The sequence below is a fragment of the Schistocerca gregaria genome, chromosome 2 (genome assembly GCF_023897955.1).
Source record: "Schistocerca gregaria isolate iqSchGreg1 chromosome 2, iqSchGreg1.2, whole genome shotgun sequence".
NCBI classification, from domain to species: Eukaryota; Metazoa; Arthropoda; class Insecta; order Orthoptera; family Acrididae; genus Schistocerca; species Schistocerca gregaria.
Window position 1 is genome coordinate 520,875,569 of NC_064921.1, and position 17,855 is coordinate 520,893,423.

At 40.0% G+C, this 17,855-nt stretch overlaps 1 protein-coding gene across 9 annotated transcripts in view; it reads left to right on the forward strand.

The window, feature by feature from the left end:
- Positions 1-17,855, forward strand: part of LOC126329925 (glycerol kinase-like) — a 260,608-nt gene that overhangs the window by 230,557 nt on the left and 12,196 nt on the right. For 8 of the 9 annotated variants that reach the window (XM_049996234.1, XM_049996242.1, XM_049996251.1 and 5 more), the window contains one exon: positions 6,233-6,376. In XM_049996234.1, the coding sequence (XP_049852191.1) occupies positions 6,233-6,376 (144 nt within the window). Of the gene's footprint in view, positions 1-6,232; positions 6,377-17,855 lie in introns of those variants that run through there. The other variant, XR_007562628.1, reaches the window with a different exon arrangement.

The following is a 17,855-nucleotide window of genomic DNA, read 5'->3' on the forward strand; positions in this document are numbered from 1 at the left end:
CTTACATTACCAAGTGCAAGGTCAGAATTACTTCTATGGTACTTCCACTTTTTCTGAAGGCACACTGATGTTTGTCTGATAATGTTAAATTTATCTCAGTATTATTCTAGTCAGAAGTGGAATGTCAAACTGATTATCCAATAGCTTTCACCTTTACTTATTTGTCTTCTTAGGCAGTGCACCCACCAACATAATGTGACAAGTGATGTCATGTCTGCCACAGCAGATACACAGAAATGGTGTGCCAGTCACATGACATGATGCCAGTAGAAGTAATGTGGCACTGTGGCACCTTCAGATAGTGGTGTTCTGGCTTTACTCAGTTTAATTAATTTTTTTAGCTAGATAACATAAAGCTACAGCCATCTCTGTAGTTAGTTTCTAAGTAAAACTTTTACTCCTTGCACAAAAGTTAAAAACCATCATTTTCGGATTTGCATATGCTTTTTGCTATACAACCTTTTGCATTCAGTTTTGGTGAACCTATCGATAAAATTTTTTGATTGTTTCACACCTTAGAGTCTGTTACAACTGGATAATGAACTGGCTCTCTTTTTGATATTCCTTATAGTTAATTAGATATTTAAGATTTTATCAAGTACCAAACATAATTTGAAAAGACAATGTGCAAAATGTAATCGCTGGCCAGTTTAGATTTGGTGCATTTTAGGTCCTTCCTTGCCACACGCAAAATGTAGGTAATGTATCAAAACTGTCTTAACCATACCCCTCTTTTCAGTTCTGAGTAAATCAGTGATATATTTTAATATTTGACTGGGAGAAGCTACGATTTGCCACACTTCACATTATGACCGTATGTTCATGTGGAGTTATGGCTTGTATTTCGCATTCATATATGGTTTAAGAGATCAGTTACATTTTAAGTTAACATTGCATTAAGAATTGTTTTCATTGTAAAACTAGAGGTACACAATCACAGATTAGCTTAGTTAACTACAGGCTGTATACATCAGTTTTTTCCCATTTGCACTAAGTTTTAGCCACAAAACATTCAATAATTGTTTTTTACACATATTGTTGAACAAAATGGCATGAGTTCCAGCAAGCAATGGATGTGAAATGGGATTTTGCTATTGATATAACTAACGTATTCTGTGTTCTGGACGTCATCAACTTCGACACATTTACTGCGAAAGCATTTGAATTACCACAAACTTGGATGAAAAAAAAGAAATGTCAGCAATAAGAAACAAAGATGCAATGGCGACACACAATCGTTCCTGAGGAAAGACAAAGTTTTCTCGCTACTTTGTCAGTGTTCTCATGGAGAGTGAACAAGTAGCATAGCAAATAGCAGCACACTCTCACATTTTTGCACCCTGTGGTTAACTCCAATCTTATGGTGTCTTTTCCATTATCTTTTTTGTTGTTGTGGAAGTATGTGACATCAATATTTTGTGATATTATGAAATAGAATGGAATTATTGACAAAAGAAATAAGTATTTCAAATCTTATTAAAAACACACTTTATCACAATAAATATAAATTCTTGTATTTCACTTACCTTATACAATGGGTTGTTTGTCATTGAATTTGTGGCTGAGACATCTGTTGCAAGACTGAGAACACATGCAGTTTAAATATTTACCAATGTCAACTCAGTAATTCTAGAAGAAATGAGATGATTGTTATTGGACTCAAATGGAAAGCACATCAGGAGTAAAGCGCCTGCTAAATCTGGATCAACAGTTTATAATTAAAGTCCAGTCTTGTTAGCTATTTTCAGTTGCAGATGTATTATTTTTTATCGGCTGTTGGTGGAGAGTATGACCATAACAGTGATGGGGAGTCTTAAAAGAAGTTAGTTTTAGTGAAACATTGGAAGAACATCTGCTTCCACTTCCAGAATCTAGAACTTCACTATCATGAAATGCATAATAAGACTATATCCTCATAGACAATTAACTTATGAAAGGAGTATCTTTAATTGTGGATAATCCACAGGGGAAGAGGACTATAGAAAGTTCTTTTGAAATGAAATGTTAGAGTCGAAGATCCTCGTGTTGGATGCTTCATTGAATTGTGACAGGAATAAAATCGGTGTGATAGTCCAAGTCATTTGTTTCATATATTTTACATGGATTTATGGTGGTGTATATTATAAGTCATCTGTGCAGCACAGTGTGGACCATCCTACCGCGAACTCACATCAAAAGGCATGAAACAAACAGTGACCTAAAACAATGGTCTGGAATTGAGTAATCCAATCTACAATTTTTTTCATAGCCGAAATAGAGCATTGTCTTCTCAGAATGAAGTATGTTCTGTTATTATGTTCTGTTATTATGTTAGATCCAGGAAATCAGTTAAGAGATTTGCAGATATGCTTTATAGAAAGCCATTTTATGTAATACTGTTTAGTTCTTTATATTCATTCTCTTTCACAAACAAATTACATGAATTCCAACTGCGTCTATGATATTTCACAAGAAATCATTTCCCATACTTTATTTTGAGCTTTCCTGTTGTTGTATTCAGCACTGCTGTGATGATAAATATCTAGATACTGTTACACTAGACAAGGCTGTTCCAATGTTGCCCCGTCTTCAGCTTGCCTATGGGAAGTGCAGATTATGTAGGCAGCATGCCTGATGGCCCAGTTGTATACATCCTGCATATGTGCTATCTGCTTGGCCACAACCTGCCACCTGAGCTTGACCAGTGGGCTAAGATGGATATGCTATGGCCAGGCTGCAAGTCATCCTGCATGTCACACCTGTCTACCTCCTCTGAGGTAGACATATGGCTTAGAACAGCCTCCAGTAGTCTGACAAAAATGAACACTGAAGTCAAAATTGTTCCTCATTTTCCTGGGTACAGACACAATTGCACAACCAAAAGAAAAATGTTTATAAACTGCAAGTGCAGGGTAGCATTTTTCCTGGAAAACCTGGAATTCTCAGGGAATTACAGTTTACCTTGGAAAGTCAGGAAAACCACAGGGAATTTCTGGAATTTTGTAAAATCTCAGGGAATTCTGTTTTTTAACATAGCATTGAGATTGAATTTACTGAATTTTATAAATCATAAATTTTAAAATCGGGTATTCAGAAAAAACAGAACACCTTTGGAGCTTTATATTCACAGAACATGTGCATTTGTATGTTCTGCAGAAATGATTAATATTTGTCACCTTGGTTCAGAACACGTCCTGCTGCCCAATAGGCACAGGGTCCGCCATAGGCCCTGCTAACGTCTTCCAAGTGTGATGGCATTGCCATGTATAAAGTGCGAATGGCAACCTGTGGTATAGCCATTCATGTTACATTCACCTGGTTCCAAAGTTAATCTGTCACACCACTAAAATACCAGTTGTTGCACCATATCCCATGCATTTCCAACTGATTAAAAGTCTGTTAATCTGGTGAACCAGGGCGGCAAAAGGCTGACATCCTGCGACACCATGAAGGCACGTGTTCATGCAGACCCATGTGGTTGTGCATTGTTTCACTGAAAAATGTCATCTAGGGTGTTGTGCAGATGTCATTCATGTAGATCACACTGGTCACAGTGCCCTGGACATGCACCAACTGTGATTTGTGGTTGTACCCAATAGCACCCTGCATCATATGACCTTGAGTTGGCACTCTGTCTAGTAGGAATGCAGTCACTATGATGCTGCTCCCCTCGTCTGATAGTATATGATGTGTTAGACTGTTCCACAGTTGTGCCAGAGCTGAGGCAACTGCAGGCCTGTCCTGCAATGAGGTTCAGGTGAGGTGTTGATCCTTTTTGGGAGGGGGGGGGGGGGGGGTGCAACCTGACCCATTTCATTGTGTTCTACAGCCTTCCATGAACCATTCTGCACACACCTGTTGCACTGCTGAAAACACTTTGTGCCACACGAGCAGCAATTTCCTGGCTCGATGCATCACATTCTCTCATGCCAATAACATGCCTTCTTTCAAACTCACTGATTTGACAGTATGGTTTGTTCATACGTCTGTGAGACTTCCTGCATGTCTGCTCAAGTCACACTGATCCAATACATTTGGTTTATAGTGACAATGAGAGCTTCAGGCACATTTTACTGGTAGGTGGTGTTGCACTGTGATATCAATGTTGAGCTTGAACCTGTGGGGTGACATGGCTCAAATGCTAATCATTTCTGCTGAATATACTAATATACATGTTCTGTGAACATAAACGTCCTATCTCTAGTCGTTCAAGGTGTTCTTTTTTTCTGAGCATGAGTGTACTTAATATTGCAAAGCATGCTAATTATATTAATATTATTCCATATAAATTATCAGATCTTGAAAACTGCACTTAAACAATTGCCTGTGGCTGGTGTATAGCTCAACTGAGAGGAAAGACAAATCATTATTATGGTATGCTACATCCCCACTCACTGTTAGTGTCAAGAAGCTCCTCATGAATTATCTTCCTTCTCATGTGTGAAATTCTCAGGGTCCTTTTTTTTTCCCCTCCCCTCTCCAAGTTCAAGTAGCCACCTTGAAGTAGCACAGACATGGTGCATAGCAAAACGTGGTGCATGTCACATCATCTGGCAGTGGTGAGAAACACCATAAGATTCAGACTCCATTATGTCATTTCAGTCCAGTAGGTGCTGTTTCATTAGACTCTGGGTGTTTCATGTAAAGTTACAGGGCTATATGCATGCCTTGTACCACACTGTGTACCAAGCCAATTGCCACATAATCCCAGTGGTGCTGTGCCTTTGGTAGTGTGATTAAATCTTTTCAGGAAATCTGAGGCTAAGTCTGGTGTCCACATATTGGTCACCAGATGAAATAACTGTGGTTCATATATTTTCCACTGATTTCAGTAACTCTGACCTGAGACCAAACAGGTCAGAAGAAATGATGTTAGTTTCATTCAGTGCCCCATCAAACTGTAATCACATTTTTTTTCAGCCTCCTCTCCGTCTATCATATTGCTGGAACTTTTATAATGTTACTTAAAATCTGTCTTGATTGCAATTTTTTTTTTTTATTCATATGACCGGTTTTGGTTCATTCAGAACCATCTTCAGATCCGATATTTCAGTTACCGGAGTAACCTGTCCAAATCCAGCAATTTTCACATGCTATGTCACATCAGATCTGATATTTCAGTTACAGGAGTAACCCGTCCAAATCCAGCAATTTTCACATGTGACGTAGCACGTGAAAATTGCTGGATTTGGACGGGTTACTCCTGTAACTGAAATATCGGATCTGAAGATGGTTCTGAATGAGCCGAAACCGGTCATATGAATTTAAAAAAAAATTTGGAATCAAGACGGATTTTAAGTAACATTATAAAATCACTGATTGCTGTTATCCCATAAGACATTATGTCTGTTTTTGCAAAATGCTGGATCTTTGTCCTGTCCAAGCTTCTGGTACATCTCTAATAATCTCATTATTTACACATTGTTAATACTAAGCTTCAATGTTTTATTTATTTATTTATTTATTCATTCATGGTATCTTTGCACTTAGACATGTTTTATGTTCACTTATTTTGAGAGTTTAAGACTTTCCAAGCGGGAAGGCACCGGTAGACAGGCACAATAAAATAACACACACACACACACACACACACACACACACACACACACACACACACAAAATTTCGAGCTTTTGCAACCGGCAGCTGCTTCGTCAGGGAAGAGGGAAGGAAAAGGAAACATGAAAGGATGTGGCTTTTAAGGGAGAGGGTAAGGAGTCATTCCAATCCCGGGAGCGGAAAGACTTATCTTAGGGGGAAAAAAGGATAGGTATATACTTGTGCGCGCGCACGCGCTCACACACACACACACACACACACACACACACACACACACACATTTAAAGGCAAAGGCTTTTGCCTTTAAATATGTCTGCTTGTGTCTGTGTATGTATGTATGTATGTATGGATGGATGTGTGTGCGTGTGCGTGTGCGTGTGCGTGTGCGCGTGCGCGTGCGCGTATATACCTATCCTTTTTTTCCCCCTAAGGTAAGTCTTTCCGCTCCCGGGATTGGAATGACTCCTTACCCTTTCCCTTAAAACCCACATCCTTTCATGTTTCCTTTTCCTTCCCTCTTTCCTGACGAAGCAGCCGCCGGTTGCGAAAGCTCGAAATTTTGTGTGTGTGTGTTGTTTTATTGTGCCTGTCTACCGGCGCCTTCCCACTTGGTAAGTCTTGGAATCTTTGTTTTTAATATATTTTTCCCATGTGGAAGTTTCTTTCTATTTTATTTTGAGAGTTTGTTTTTTCCAGCCCGCTCAAGTAAACGTGATGTCTCTTCACTGGGAGTGGCAATTGCAGCTGGTCAGGCTGAAGGGATTGGTGTATGGAAGATCTCATATATCAGCCAGAGTTCACATCCCAGTAAAATTTTTGAACCACATGTGTCTGCTGAAGGTAAAGAAAAACTTATTATTTAAGTAATTTTACAGTTTTCCATTAAAATAATTTCACTAAATATTAATAAATCATACACTCCCCGTTATGTCATTATACTTCAGAGATGAATCGTACTTTGTATCTGTACTAAGCAGGGATAAAACCATGTTAGAATGTCGTCAGACACTGCTATGAGATGAGCAAACATATTGACTCTAAAGTTCTGGCAGAAGATGAGGTCTTCTTAATTTTATTACACAATTTATTATACCCCCCATGAACCATGGACCTTGCCGTTGGTGGGGAGGCTTGCGTGCCTCAGCGATACAGATGGCCGTACCGTAGGTGCAACCACAACGGAGGGGTATCTGTTGAGAGGCCAGACAAACGTGTGGTTCCTGAAGAGGGGCAGCAGCCTTTTCGGTAGTTGCAGGGGCAACAGTCTGGATGATTGACTGATCTGGCCTTGTAACATTAACCAAAACGGCCTTGCTGTGCTGGTACTGCGAACGGCTGAAAGCAAGGGGAAACTACAGCCGTAATTTTTCCCGGGGACATGCAGCTTTACTGTATGATTAAATGATGATGGCATCCTCTTGGGTAAAATATTCCGGAGGTAAAATAGTCCCTCATTCGGATCTCCGGGCGGGGACTACTCAGGAGGATGTCGTATCAGGAGAAAGAAAACTGGCGTTCTACGGATCGGAGCGTGGAATGTCAGATCCCTTAATCGGGCAGGTAGGTTAGAAAATTTAAAAAGGGAAATGGATAGGTTAAAGTTAGATATAGTGGGAATTAGTGAAGTTCGGTGGCAGGAGGAACAAGACTTCTGGCCAGATGAATACAGGGTTATAAATACAAAATAAAATAGGGGTAATGCAGGAGTAGGTTTAATAATGAATAGGAAAATAGGAATGCGGGTAAGCTACTACAAACAGCATAGTGAACGCATTATTGTGGCCAAGATAGATACGAAGCCCACACCTACTACAGTAGTACAAGTTTATATGCCAACTAGCTCTGCAGATGATGAAGAAATTGAAGAAATGTACGATGAAATAAAAGAAATTATTCAGATAGTGAAGGGAGACGAAAATTTAATAGTAATGGGTGACTGGAATTCGAGTGTAGGAAAAGGGAGAGAAGGAAACATAGTAGGTGAATATGGATTGGGGCTAAGAAATGAAAGAGGATGCCGCCTGGTAGAATTTTGCACAGAGCACAAATCTAATCACTGTGTTTAATAATCATGAAAGAAGGTTGTATACGTGGAAGAACCCTGGAGATACTAAAAGGTATCAGATAGATTATATAATGGTAAGACAGAGATTTAGGAACCAGGTTTTAAGTTGTAAGACATTTCCAGGGGCAGATGTGGACTCTGACCACAATCTATTGGTTATGACCTGTAGATTAAAACTGAAGAAACTGCAAAAATGTGGGAAATTAAGGAGACGGGACCTGGATAAACTGAAAGAACCAGAGGTTGTACAGAGTTTCAGGGAGAGCATAAGGGAACAATTGACAGGAATAGGGGAAAGAAATACAGTAGAAGAAGAATGGGTAGCTCTGAGGGATGTAGTAGTGAAGGCAGCAGAGGATAAAGTAGGTACAAAGACGAGGGCTGCTAGAAATCCTTGGGTAACAGAAGAAATATTGAGTTTAATTGATAAAAGGAGAAAATATAAAAATGCAGTAAATGAAGCAGGCAAAAAGGAATACAAACGTCTCAAAAATGAGATCGACAGGAAGTGCAAAATGGCTAAACAGGGATGGCTAGAGGACAAATGTAAGGATGTAGAAGCTTATCTCATTAGGGGTAAGATAGATACTGCCTACAGGAAAATTAAAGAGACCTTTGGAGATAAGAGAACCAAGTGTATGAATATCAAGAGCTCAGATGGCAGCCCAGTTCTAAGCAAAGAAGGGAAGGCAGAAAGGTGGAAGGAGTATATAGAAGGTTTATACAAGGGCGATGTACTTGAGGACAATATTATGGAAATGGAAGAGGATGTAGATGAAGACGAAATGGGAGATACGATACTGCGTGAAGAGTTTGACAGAGCACTGAAAGACCTGAGTCGAAACAAGGCCCCCGGAGTAGACAACATTCCATTAGAACTACTGACGGCCTTGGGACAACCAGTCCTGAGAAAACTCTACCAGCTGGTGAGCAAGATGTATGAGACAGGCGAAATACCCTCAGACTTCAAGAAGAATATAATAATTCCAATCCCAAAGAAAGCAGGTGTTGACAGATGTGAAAATTACCGAACTATCGGTTTAATAAGCCACGGCTGCAAAATACTAACGCGAATTCTTTACAGACGAATGGAAAAACTGGTAGATGCAGACCTCGGGGAGGATCAGTTTGGATTCCGTAGAAATGTTGGAACACGTGAGGCAATACTGACCTTACGACTTATCTTAGAAGAAAGATTAAGAAAAGGCAAACCTACGTTTCTAGCATTTGTAGACTTAGAGAAAGCTTTTGACAATGTTGACTGGAATACTCTTTTTCAAATTCTAAAGGTGGCAGGGGTAAAATACAGGGAGCGAAAGGCTATTTATAATTTGTACAGAAACCAGATGGCAGTCATAAGAGTCGAGGGGCATGAAAGGGAAGCAGTGGTTGGGAAAGGAGTGAGACAGGGTTGTAGCCTCTCCCCGATGTCATTCAATCTGTATATTGAGCAAGCAGTAAAGGAAACAAAAGAAAAATTTGGAGTAGGTATTAAAATTCAGGGAGACGAAGTAAAAACTTTGAGGTTCGCCGATGACATTGTAATTCTGTCAGAGACGGCAAAGGACTTGGAAGAGCAGTTGAACGGAATGGACAGTGTCTTGAAAGGAGGATATAAGATGAACATCAACAAAAGCAAAATGAGGATAATGGAATGTAGTCAAATTAAATCGGGTGATGCTGAGGGAATTAGATTAGGAAATGAGACACTTAAAGTAGTAAAGGAGTTTTGCTATTTAGGAAGTAAAATAACTGATGATGGTCGAAGTAGAGAGGATATAAAATGTAGACTGGCAATGGCAAGGAAAGCGTTTCTGAAGAAGAGAAATTTGTTAACATCGAATATAGATTTATGTATCAGGAATTCGTTTCTGAAAGTATTTGTTTGGAGTGTAGCCATGTATGGAAGTGAAACATGGACGATAACTAGTTTGGACAAGAAGAGAATAGAAGCTTTCGAAATGTGGTGCTACAGAAGAATACTGAAGATAAGGTGGATAGATCACGTAACTAATAAGGAGGTATTGAATAGGATTGGGGAGAAGAGAAGTTTGTGGCACAACTTGACTAGAAGAAGGGATCGGTTGGTAGGACATGTTTTGAGGCATCAAGGGATCACAAATTTAGCATTGGAGGGCAGCGTGGAGGGTAAAAATCGTAGAGGGAGACCGGGAGATGAGTACACTAAGCAGATTCAGAAGGATGTAGGTTGCAGTAGGTACTGGGAGATGAAGCAGCTTGCACAGGATAGAGTAGCATGGAGAGCTGCATCAAACCAGTCTCAGGACTGAAGACAACAACAACAACAATTTATTATAAATAGTCATGGTGGTGGTGGTGGTGGTGGTGGTTGCTTCTTTTGAGAGAGAGAGAGAGAGAGAGAGAGAGAGAGAGAGAGAGAGAGAGATGACAACCTATTCTGGGCCAACTATATTGTCCCAGGACTGCAGGCCAACTGGGGAGAGAGTTGTCAGGTCGAATCAGTAAGAGGAGCAAGGAGGTGGGAAGGGTCAGAGAGAAAGGAGGCTGTTGGATGAAAGGGAGAGTGTGCAAGGGAATGGCATAGTTGAGCCCACCCTGGTGCAGGCAGATTTGTTGTGTGTGGTACACGGTAAAGTGGAGTAGAAGTGTGTGCAATACCTAATAAAATGGAGTAAATAATTTAAGGTGGAGTGTGGGAAGGGGGAAAGAACTGAAGAAGAAGGAGATAAGGTAGAGAGAAGTCTGAGTTTAGATTACTAAAGTGAAGAAAGAGGTGTGGGTAGGGGATGTGAGATACGGGCCACCAGAGATTGAGGCTAGGAGGATTGTGGGATTGAAAGATATATTGCAAAAACCTATTTTCATCTACCTAATTCAGAGATGCTGGTATTATGGTGATGGGAGGGAATGAATCAATCGTTGCAGGTTGTAAAGCAGCCATTGAATATAAGCATGTTGTCCTTAGCAGCATGTTCTTCCTCTTGTTGGCCAACTTCATTTGTAGCAGCTATTTGTCCACTGGGTAAACAACTTTTTGCATTTGGCCACAGTTTGGTGATGACTATTAATGCAGCTTACAGCTGTTTGGTGATAATGGTCAATGTTGCAGCAGGGTTGTTGTGACATGGCTGATTTCACAGGTAGTTGATCAGAACAGTATAACAGTTCATTTAGATACATTTTATTTAAAAAGGTATTAAAAATTCATAATTTGTAAAAACCGCCTACATTACATGAAAGTTGCAATTCTGTTATTTCTAAAGATGATGTTATATTTTCTGAAAACAGTGTAATTAAAAAGTTATCTTTACTAAAAATTGTTGGTTTCCAGGCTGTTTGAACCTTAGAATCTAACCCTTTGAAAAATATTTTAGCCCTGATATTTCTGTTCCAAAAAAAATTATAGTTGAACTAGGATGAAGTATTAATCAATGAAATACGTCAATTAGAAAATTTAAATTTCCAAAAAATTCCTTGGCAAACTTTTCTATATCCTGCAGATATCAGTGTATCTCGCCCATTCATCCTGTCAGGGGGCAGGTGGCTGCTCCTTCATCAGGGCCCGAGCAGGCACACGGGGCAAAGGCTTGCTGGTTATTGGGAGTGGCTGGTGATGGAGCCCCTTAGGGAAACAGTGTACAGGGCTGGAAAGAATTCCAACGTGCTCTCGGTTTGTCTGCCGGGGGGCCTCATCCAAGATGTGGAGGCGGCCTTGCCTGCGGCTATCAAGTGTACGGGGTGCAGTCGTCTGCAAGTAGTTGCTCACGTCGGCACCAATGATGCCTGTCGCTTGGGTTCTGAGGCGATCCTCAGTTCGTACAGGTGGCTGGCAGATTTGGTGAAGACTGCTGGCCTTGCACGCATGGTGTAAGCAGAGCTCTCTATTTGCAGCGTCGTTCCCTGAGTGGATTGGAGTCCTTTGGTTTGGAGCCGAGTGGAGGGTCTCAACCAGGGCTTCGTCGACTCTGTGATGCTCTTGGCTACAGATTTTTAGACTTGTGCTATTGGGTGGGGAATTGTAGGATGCCCCTAGATATGTCAGGGGTGCACTACTCAAAGGAAGTGGCTACTCGGGTAGCAGAGTACTTGCGGCATGCACATGGTTGTTTTTTAGGCTAGGCAGTAGTGCGAGGTGTCCTGATGAACACTCACCAGTCGAAGTGCAGGCAGGGAAATCAGGACGCGCTCAGTGTAAAGACACTTCAGCTATCAAGATATTAGCAGTAAATTTTCAGAGTGTTCGGAATAAAGTTCCTGAATTTACTGCCCTCCAGGAAGCGTGTGGTGCGCAAATTATTCTCGGGACTGAGAGCTGGCTGAACCCTGAGATAGGAAGATCTGAAATATTTAGTGAGGGTTGGAACGTGTATCGGAAAGACAGATTAGACACCGTAGGAGGGGGTGTCTTCATTGCAGTTGACAAAAATATTGTGCCTACTGAGGTCGAAGTAGAGTGTGATTGTGAAGTTATCTGGACACGTTTAACAGGGCTAGGAGAAATAAAGTTAATTGTTGGGTGTTATTACCGGCCACCAGGTTCCACCGTGACAGTTCTAGAATCATTCAAAGGGAGTCTACACTCTGTATCACAGAAGTACCCGGATCATGCTGTATTAGTTGGAGGTGACTTCAACCTACCTAGTATAGACACGGATGTCTATGGATTCATTACAGGTGGTACAGATAAGCCGTCGTATGAATTACTTTTGACCACATTATCCGAAAACTGTCTTGAGCAGCTAAATTGACAGCCAACGCGTAATGGAAATATTTTAGATCTGGTAGACATGAACAGACTAGACCTCATTGATGGTGTCAGTGTTGAGACAGGGATTAGTGATCATGATGTTGTCATTACGACTATGGTTATGAAAGTTAAAAAAATCGGTCAAGAAGGCTAGGAGAGTTTTCTTACTATAAAGAGCAGATAAACAGTTGTTAGCATCCCACTTAGTAAATGAATCGACTTCATTTACTTCTGGTACGATGGACGTGGAAGAATTATGGTCACATTTTAAACACATTGTAAATCACGCATTGGAGAAGTATGTGCCGAGAAAGTGGGTTACGGACGGACAAGACCCACCGTGGTTTAACAGCGCAATTCAGAGAATGCTCAGGGAGCAAAGACAGTTGCACTCGCAGTACAAGAAAGATGGGGAGAATGAAGACAGGCAAAAGTTAGTAGAGATTTCTGCTGCTGTAAAAAGAGCAATTGGCAAAGCATACAACCACTACCGCCGTCATACCTTAGCCAAAGATCTTGCTGAAAACCCAAGGAAATTCTGGTCTTACGTAAAATTGGTAAGCGGGTTGAAGGCTTCCATCCAGTCACTCACTGATCAGTCTGGCCTGGCAACAGAAGATGGCTAAACAAAAAAGCTGAAATTTTAAATTTAGCATTTGAGAAATCTTTCACGCAGGAGGATCGTACAAACATACCACCGTTTGAGTCTCATACAGATTCCCGTGTGGAGGACATAATAATAGGGGTTGTGAAGCAGCTGATTGGGTTGAAAATAAATAAATCACAAGGTCCTGATGGGATTCCAATTCGGTTTTACAGAGTGTACTCTACTGCATTGGCTCCTTACTTAGCTTGCATTTATCGCAAATCTCTTGCCAAACTTAGTCCCGAGCAACTGGAAAGAAGCGCAGGTGACGCCTGTATATAAGAAGCGTAGAAGGATGGATCCTCAAAATTACAGACTAATATCCTTAACACCGGTTTGTTGCAGGATTCTCAAACATTTCTCAGTTCGAAAATTTAGAATTTTCTTGAGACAGAGAAGTTGCTGTCCATGCATCGGCATGGCTTTAGAAAGAATCGCTCCTGCAAAGTGCAATTCGCCCTTTTTTCACATGATATCTTGTGAACCATGGATGAAGGGTATCAGATGGATGCCATATTCCTTGACTTCCAGAAAGCGTTTGACTCGGTGACCCACTGCAGACTCCTAACTAAGGTACGAGCATATGGGATTGGTTCCCAAATATGTGAGTGGCTCGAAGACTTCTTAAGTAACAGAACCCAGTACGTTGTCCTCAATGGTGAGTGTTCATCAGAGGTGAGGGTATCATCTGGAGTGCCCCAGGGAAGTGTGGTAGGTCTGCTGTTGTTTTTCTATCTACATAAATGATCTTATGGATAGGGAGGATAGCAATGTGCAGCTGTTTGCTGCTGATGCTGTGGTGTACGGGAAGGTGTCATCATTGAGTGACTGTAGGAGGATAAAAGATGACTTGGACAGGATTTGTGATTGATGTAAAGAATGACAGCTAATTCTAAATATAGATAAATGTAAATTAATGCAAATGAATAGGAAAAAGAATCCCGTAATGTTTGAATACTCCATTAGTAGTGTAGCGCTTGACACAGTCATGTCGATTAAATATTTGGGCGTAACACTGCAGAGCGATATGAAGTGGGACAAGCATGTAATGGCAGTTGTGGGGAAGGTGGATAGTCGTCTTCGGTTCATAGGTAGAATTTTGGGAAGATGTGGTTCATCTGTAAAAGAGATCACTTATAAAAAACTAATACGACCTGTTCTTGAGTTCTGCTCGAGCGTTTGGGATTCCTATCAGGTCGGATTGAGGGAGGACATTGAAGTAATTCAGAGGCGGGCTGCTAGATTTGTTACTGGTAGGTTTGATCATCACGCAAGTGTTACAGAAATGCTTCAGGAACACGGGTGGGAGTCTCTGGAGGAAAGGAGCCATTCTTTTTGTGAATCGCTACTGAGGAAATTTAGAGAACCAGCATTTGAGGCTGACTGCAGTAAAATTTTACTGTCGCCAAATTATATTTCGTGGAAAGACCACAAAGATAAGATAAGAGAGATTAGGGCTTGTACAGAGGCATATAGGCAGTCATTTTTCCCTCGTCCTGTTTGGGAGTGGAACAGGGAGAGATGATGCTAGTTGTGGTACGAGGTACCCTCCGCCATGCACCGTATGGTGGATTGTGGAGTATGTATGTAGATGTAGATGTAGATCAGTGGCTGCACGAATTTACACTACATAAAATCATTTGTAATATAAATTCAATAACTATGTATTTTATCATTTTTGTAGAAATAGCGTTACAAATGTCTTTAAATAGACATTGTGAACAACACTACAGTCAGTCTGTCCAGGCAGGCTATAGTAATGCACTTTCAGAGGTATATAACTGCCAACATGTGATGTATGTGCAGCAAAATATGTGCTCTTGTCATTGATTCAAGTTCAGTAAGATATTTATGAAAAATTAGTAATAAGAACAGTTTATTGAGAATGGATAGTTTATCATAGCACTTCTAAATTTTTGTTAGACTCTTTGTAATCAGTGACATCACTTATCTGTTGTGTTAAAAGTATATGAAAGCTGATTGAGTGCATACATTTGAAGATCTACTTAGAGAGAATTGTGTAAAGTTATTTAAAGCTCACTTAAAACTCTCAGCAATTGGCTACTGGACCGTAAAAGAAGATTACAGAACACAATTAAAAGCTCAGTAAACACACAATATAACTGTACCAAGATTGAAAGAGGACATACTGGTGGGAGGGTGCATAGCCAGGTCGTGCACTTTGTCTTCCTTCCACAGGGATATGACCCATATGGCTAGAAGTTGGGAGGAGGTGTGGCATAAGGATGACAAGGAGATTTTGTAAGTTGGGTGACATCAGACTACTACTATGGGACACATGGAAAAGATTGTGGGAAAGATGCTACTACTTTTAGAGCATGATGCTACTACTTTTAGAGCATGATGCTACTACTTTTAGAGCATGATGCTACTACTTTTAGAGCATGATGCTACTACTTTTAGAGCATGATGCTACTACTTTTAGAGCATGATGCTACTACTTGTAGAGCATGATGAAAGTTAGCTGAAGTCCTAACTGAAACAACTTAATCACACATCCTTATCCATCGTCCAAAAGCCCAGCTGTTATCAGTCTTGCTTGCATGCCTGTTGACCTCTCAGAGCCTAAACTGTATTGGAGAGTCCGTTTGCCTTAATTCCTTTCTTTATTTGTATTTCACACTGTGTTTTTTGATATCAGTTCAATCCTTATGGTTCCACTGCTTTGACTTTAGTTTTTATGCAACATGCGAATAAATTCTGGAAGCTTCTGCTGGAGTGCATTTCAGATTAGTTGGCTTCAATGGCCACCTGGGATGTTTAAATTACATATTACAGCACAACCTTCCAGTTGTGTAAGTTGTAACTTCGCAGTATGCAGTACTAGGTACACTCAGTTTGTGATCTTTCAGAATAATATACTGTTATTTCTGGATAATTGTGCTTTCCACCCAGGAAGGACTAGGGAAAGTGTGTGGTAGTGTGATTTTAAATGTGTGTGAATTGTACCTGCATATTTGCTACATGTTTACTTCTGGACATTTTCCTGAATTCTTCATATTCTTAGCTGTAAGTTACACACATAACCTACACCTGAGGTTACTACATTCACGTATGTTCATTTCTTGTTATAAATGCTGGTATACATTCAGTACAGTAGTGTCATTAATTTTTCATGAAAACTGTAAAATGTAGTAGCTGTCTTGCATGTCAGAAGAAACTAGTAATACTTCAGCATCTGTGTGAAAGGAAATGAAAGATAATTCCAACATAGTTTTTAGGTTTCTTAGTGAAAATTACTTCTTTTGTATTTGTAAATTTACAGAATTTAATTATTGTTTTACTTTCATTACTCATAAATGCAGTCTGCTAAGTATAACTCCCTTGCATCAATTTCACAAAATAGTCCTGCCTCTTGTCACTGCTTAGGCTTGGTGACTAATGTTATCAATTTCTCCACTTCACACACTTGGAAACTCCTGTAAAAAATAGTAAAACTCAGTGGTCAATTCCCAGAATTTTTTTCAATGTTTTAACTGCACTTTACATATTAGTTTAATTAATGCTTGAACTTGGATAAAAATAGCTCATTGGCAGTACACTTCATTTTTAATCTGCTGATATGGGTTGAATCCCAGCTTCCATATTTTTTCCCCTTTAGTAATGATTGCAAGGATTTTTTAGTAAAATGAATAACCAAAACAATCTGAATGAAATCATTAATGATTTTAATTTATATGTGATGCGACTGTTTGTTAGACCAAATGAAATGACAAAGTTTATATTGTATTTTAAAATAGTTAGATAATAGAAAATCCATTTTTAGAGGAGAAGTAAATATTAACGCAATACTGTTGTCATTAAAAAGTCATCAGGATTTTAACTATTGTTATACGTGAATAGGAGCAACCCTTATTTAACATGTTTATTCTGTGGAAGAGTTTAACTGTTCATCTGTTACTACCAAAAGTATTTGTTTGTTTGCAAGATGCAACTGGTAAATTCGGCTCTCGAGTTCAGCACACAGTAAATGAATATTGTCAAAGATATACAGATGTCATCAAAACCTGGAAAGCTAATAACTGGATTGTGCACTGACTTCCTTAACCATTGTCTGATGCCTTGTGTCGAGAAAGGAAGTTTCTATTGATTACTGACTCTTTTAGTGGCCAAACAAAGCCAGAATTGTATGATCAGGTTTTCCAAGATGAGAAAGAGTCACCAATGTGCATGATTAAAGTGATTCCCCAAAATGTCCTCATGTTTAGTCTTGTGATACCTACTTTTATCAGCATATTAAAAAAAAATCTTGTAAAGCACATACAAAAATATGAAAATGATAATTGGTACTCACCATATAGCTGAGATGCTGAGCCGCAGATAGGCACAAAACAGACTGTCAAACATGTAAGGTTTGGGCCCAAAAGACATGCACGTATGACTCGCACACATGACCTCAGTCTCTGGATGCTGATACCAGATCTCAGCAACTAGAGACTGTGGTCATGTGTGTGCAAGTGCAAGTTCTCTCTCTCTCTCTCTCTCTCTCTCTCTCTCTCTCTCTCTCTCTCTCTCTCTCTCTCTCTGTCTACATCTACATCTACATGACTACTCTGCAATTCACATTTAAGTGCTTGGCAGAGGGTTCATTGAACCACAATCATACTATCTCTCTACTATTCCACTCCCGAACAGCGAGCGGGAAAAACGAACACCTAAACCTTTCTGCTTGAGCTCTGATTTATTTTATTTTGATGATCATTCCTACCTATGTAGGTTGGGCTCAACAAAATATTTTCGCATTCGGAAGAGAAAGTTGGTGACTGAAATTTCGTAAAAAGGTCTCGCTGCGACGAAAAACGTCTATGCTGTAATGACTTCCACCCCAACTCATGTATCATATCTGCCACACTCTCTC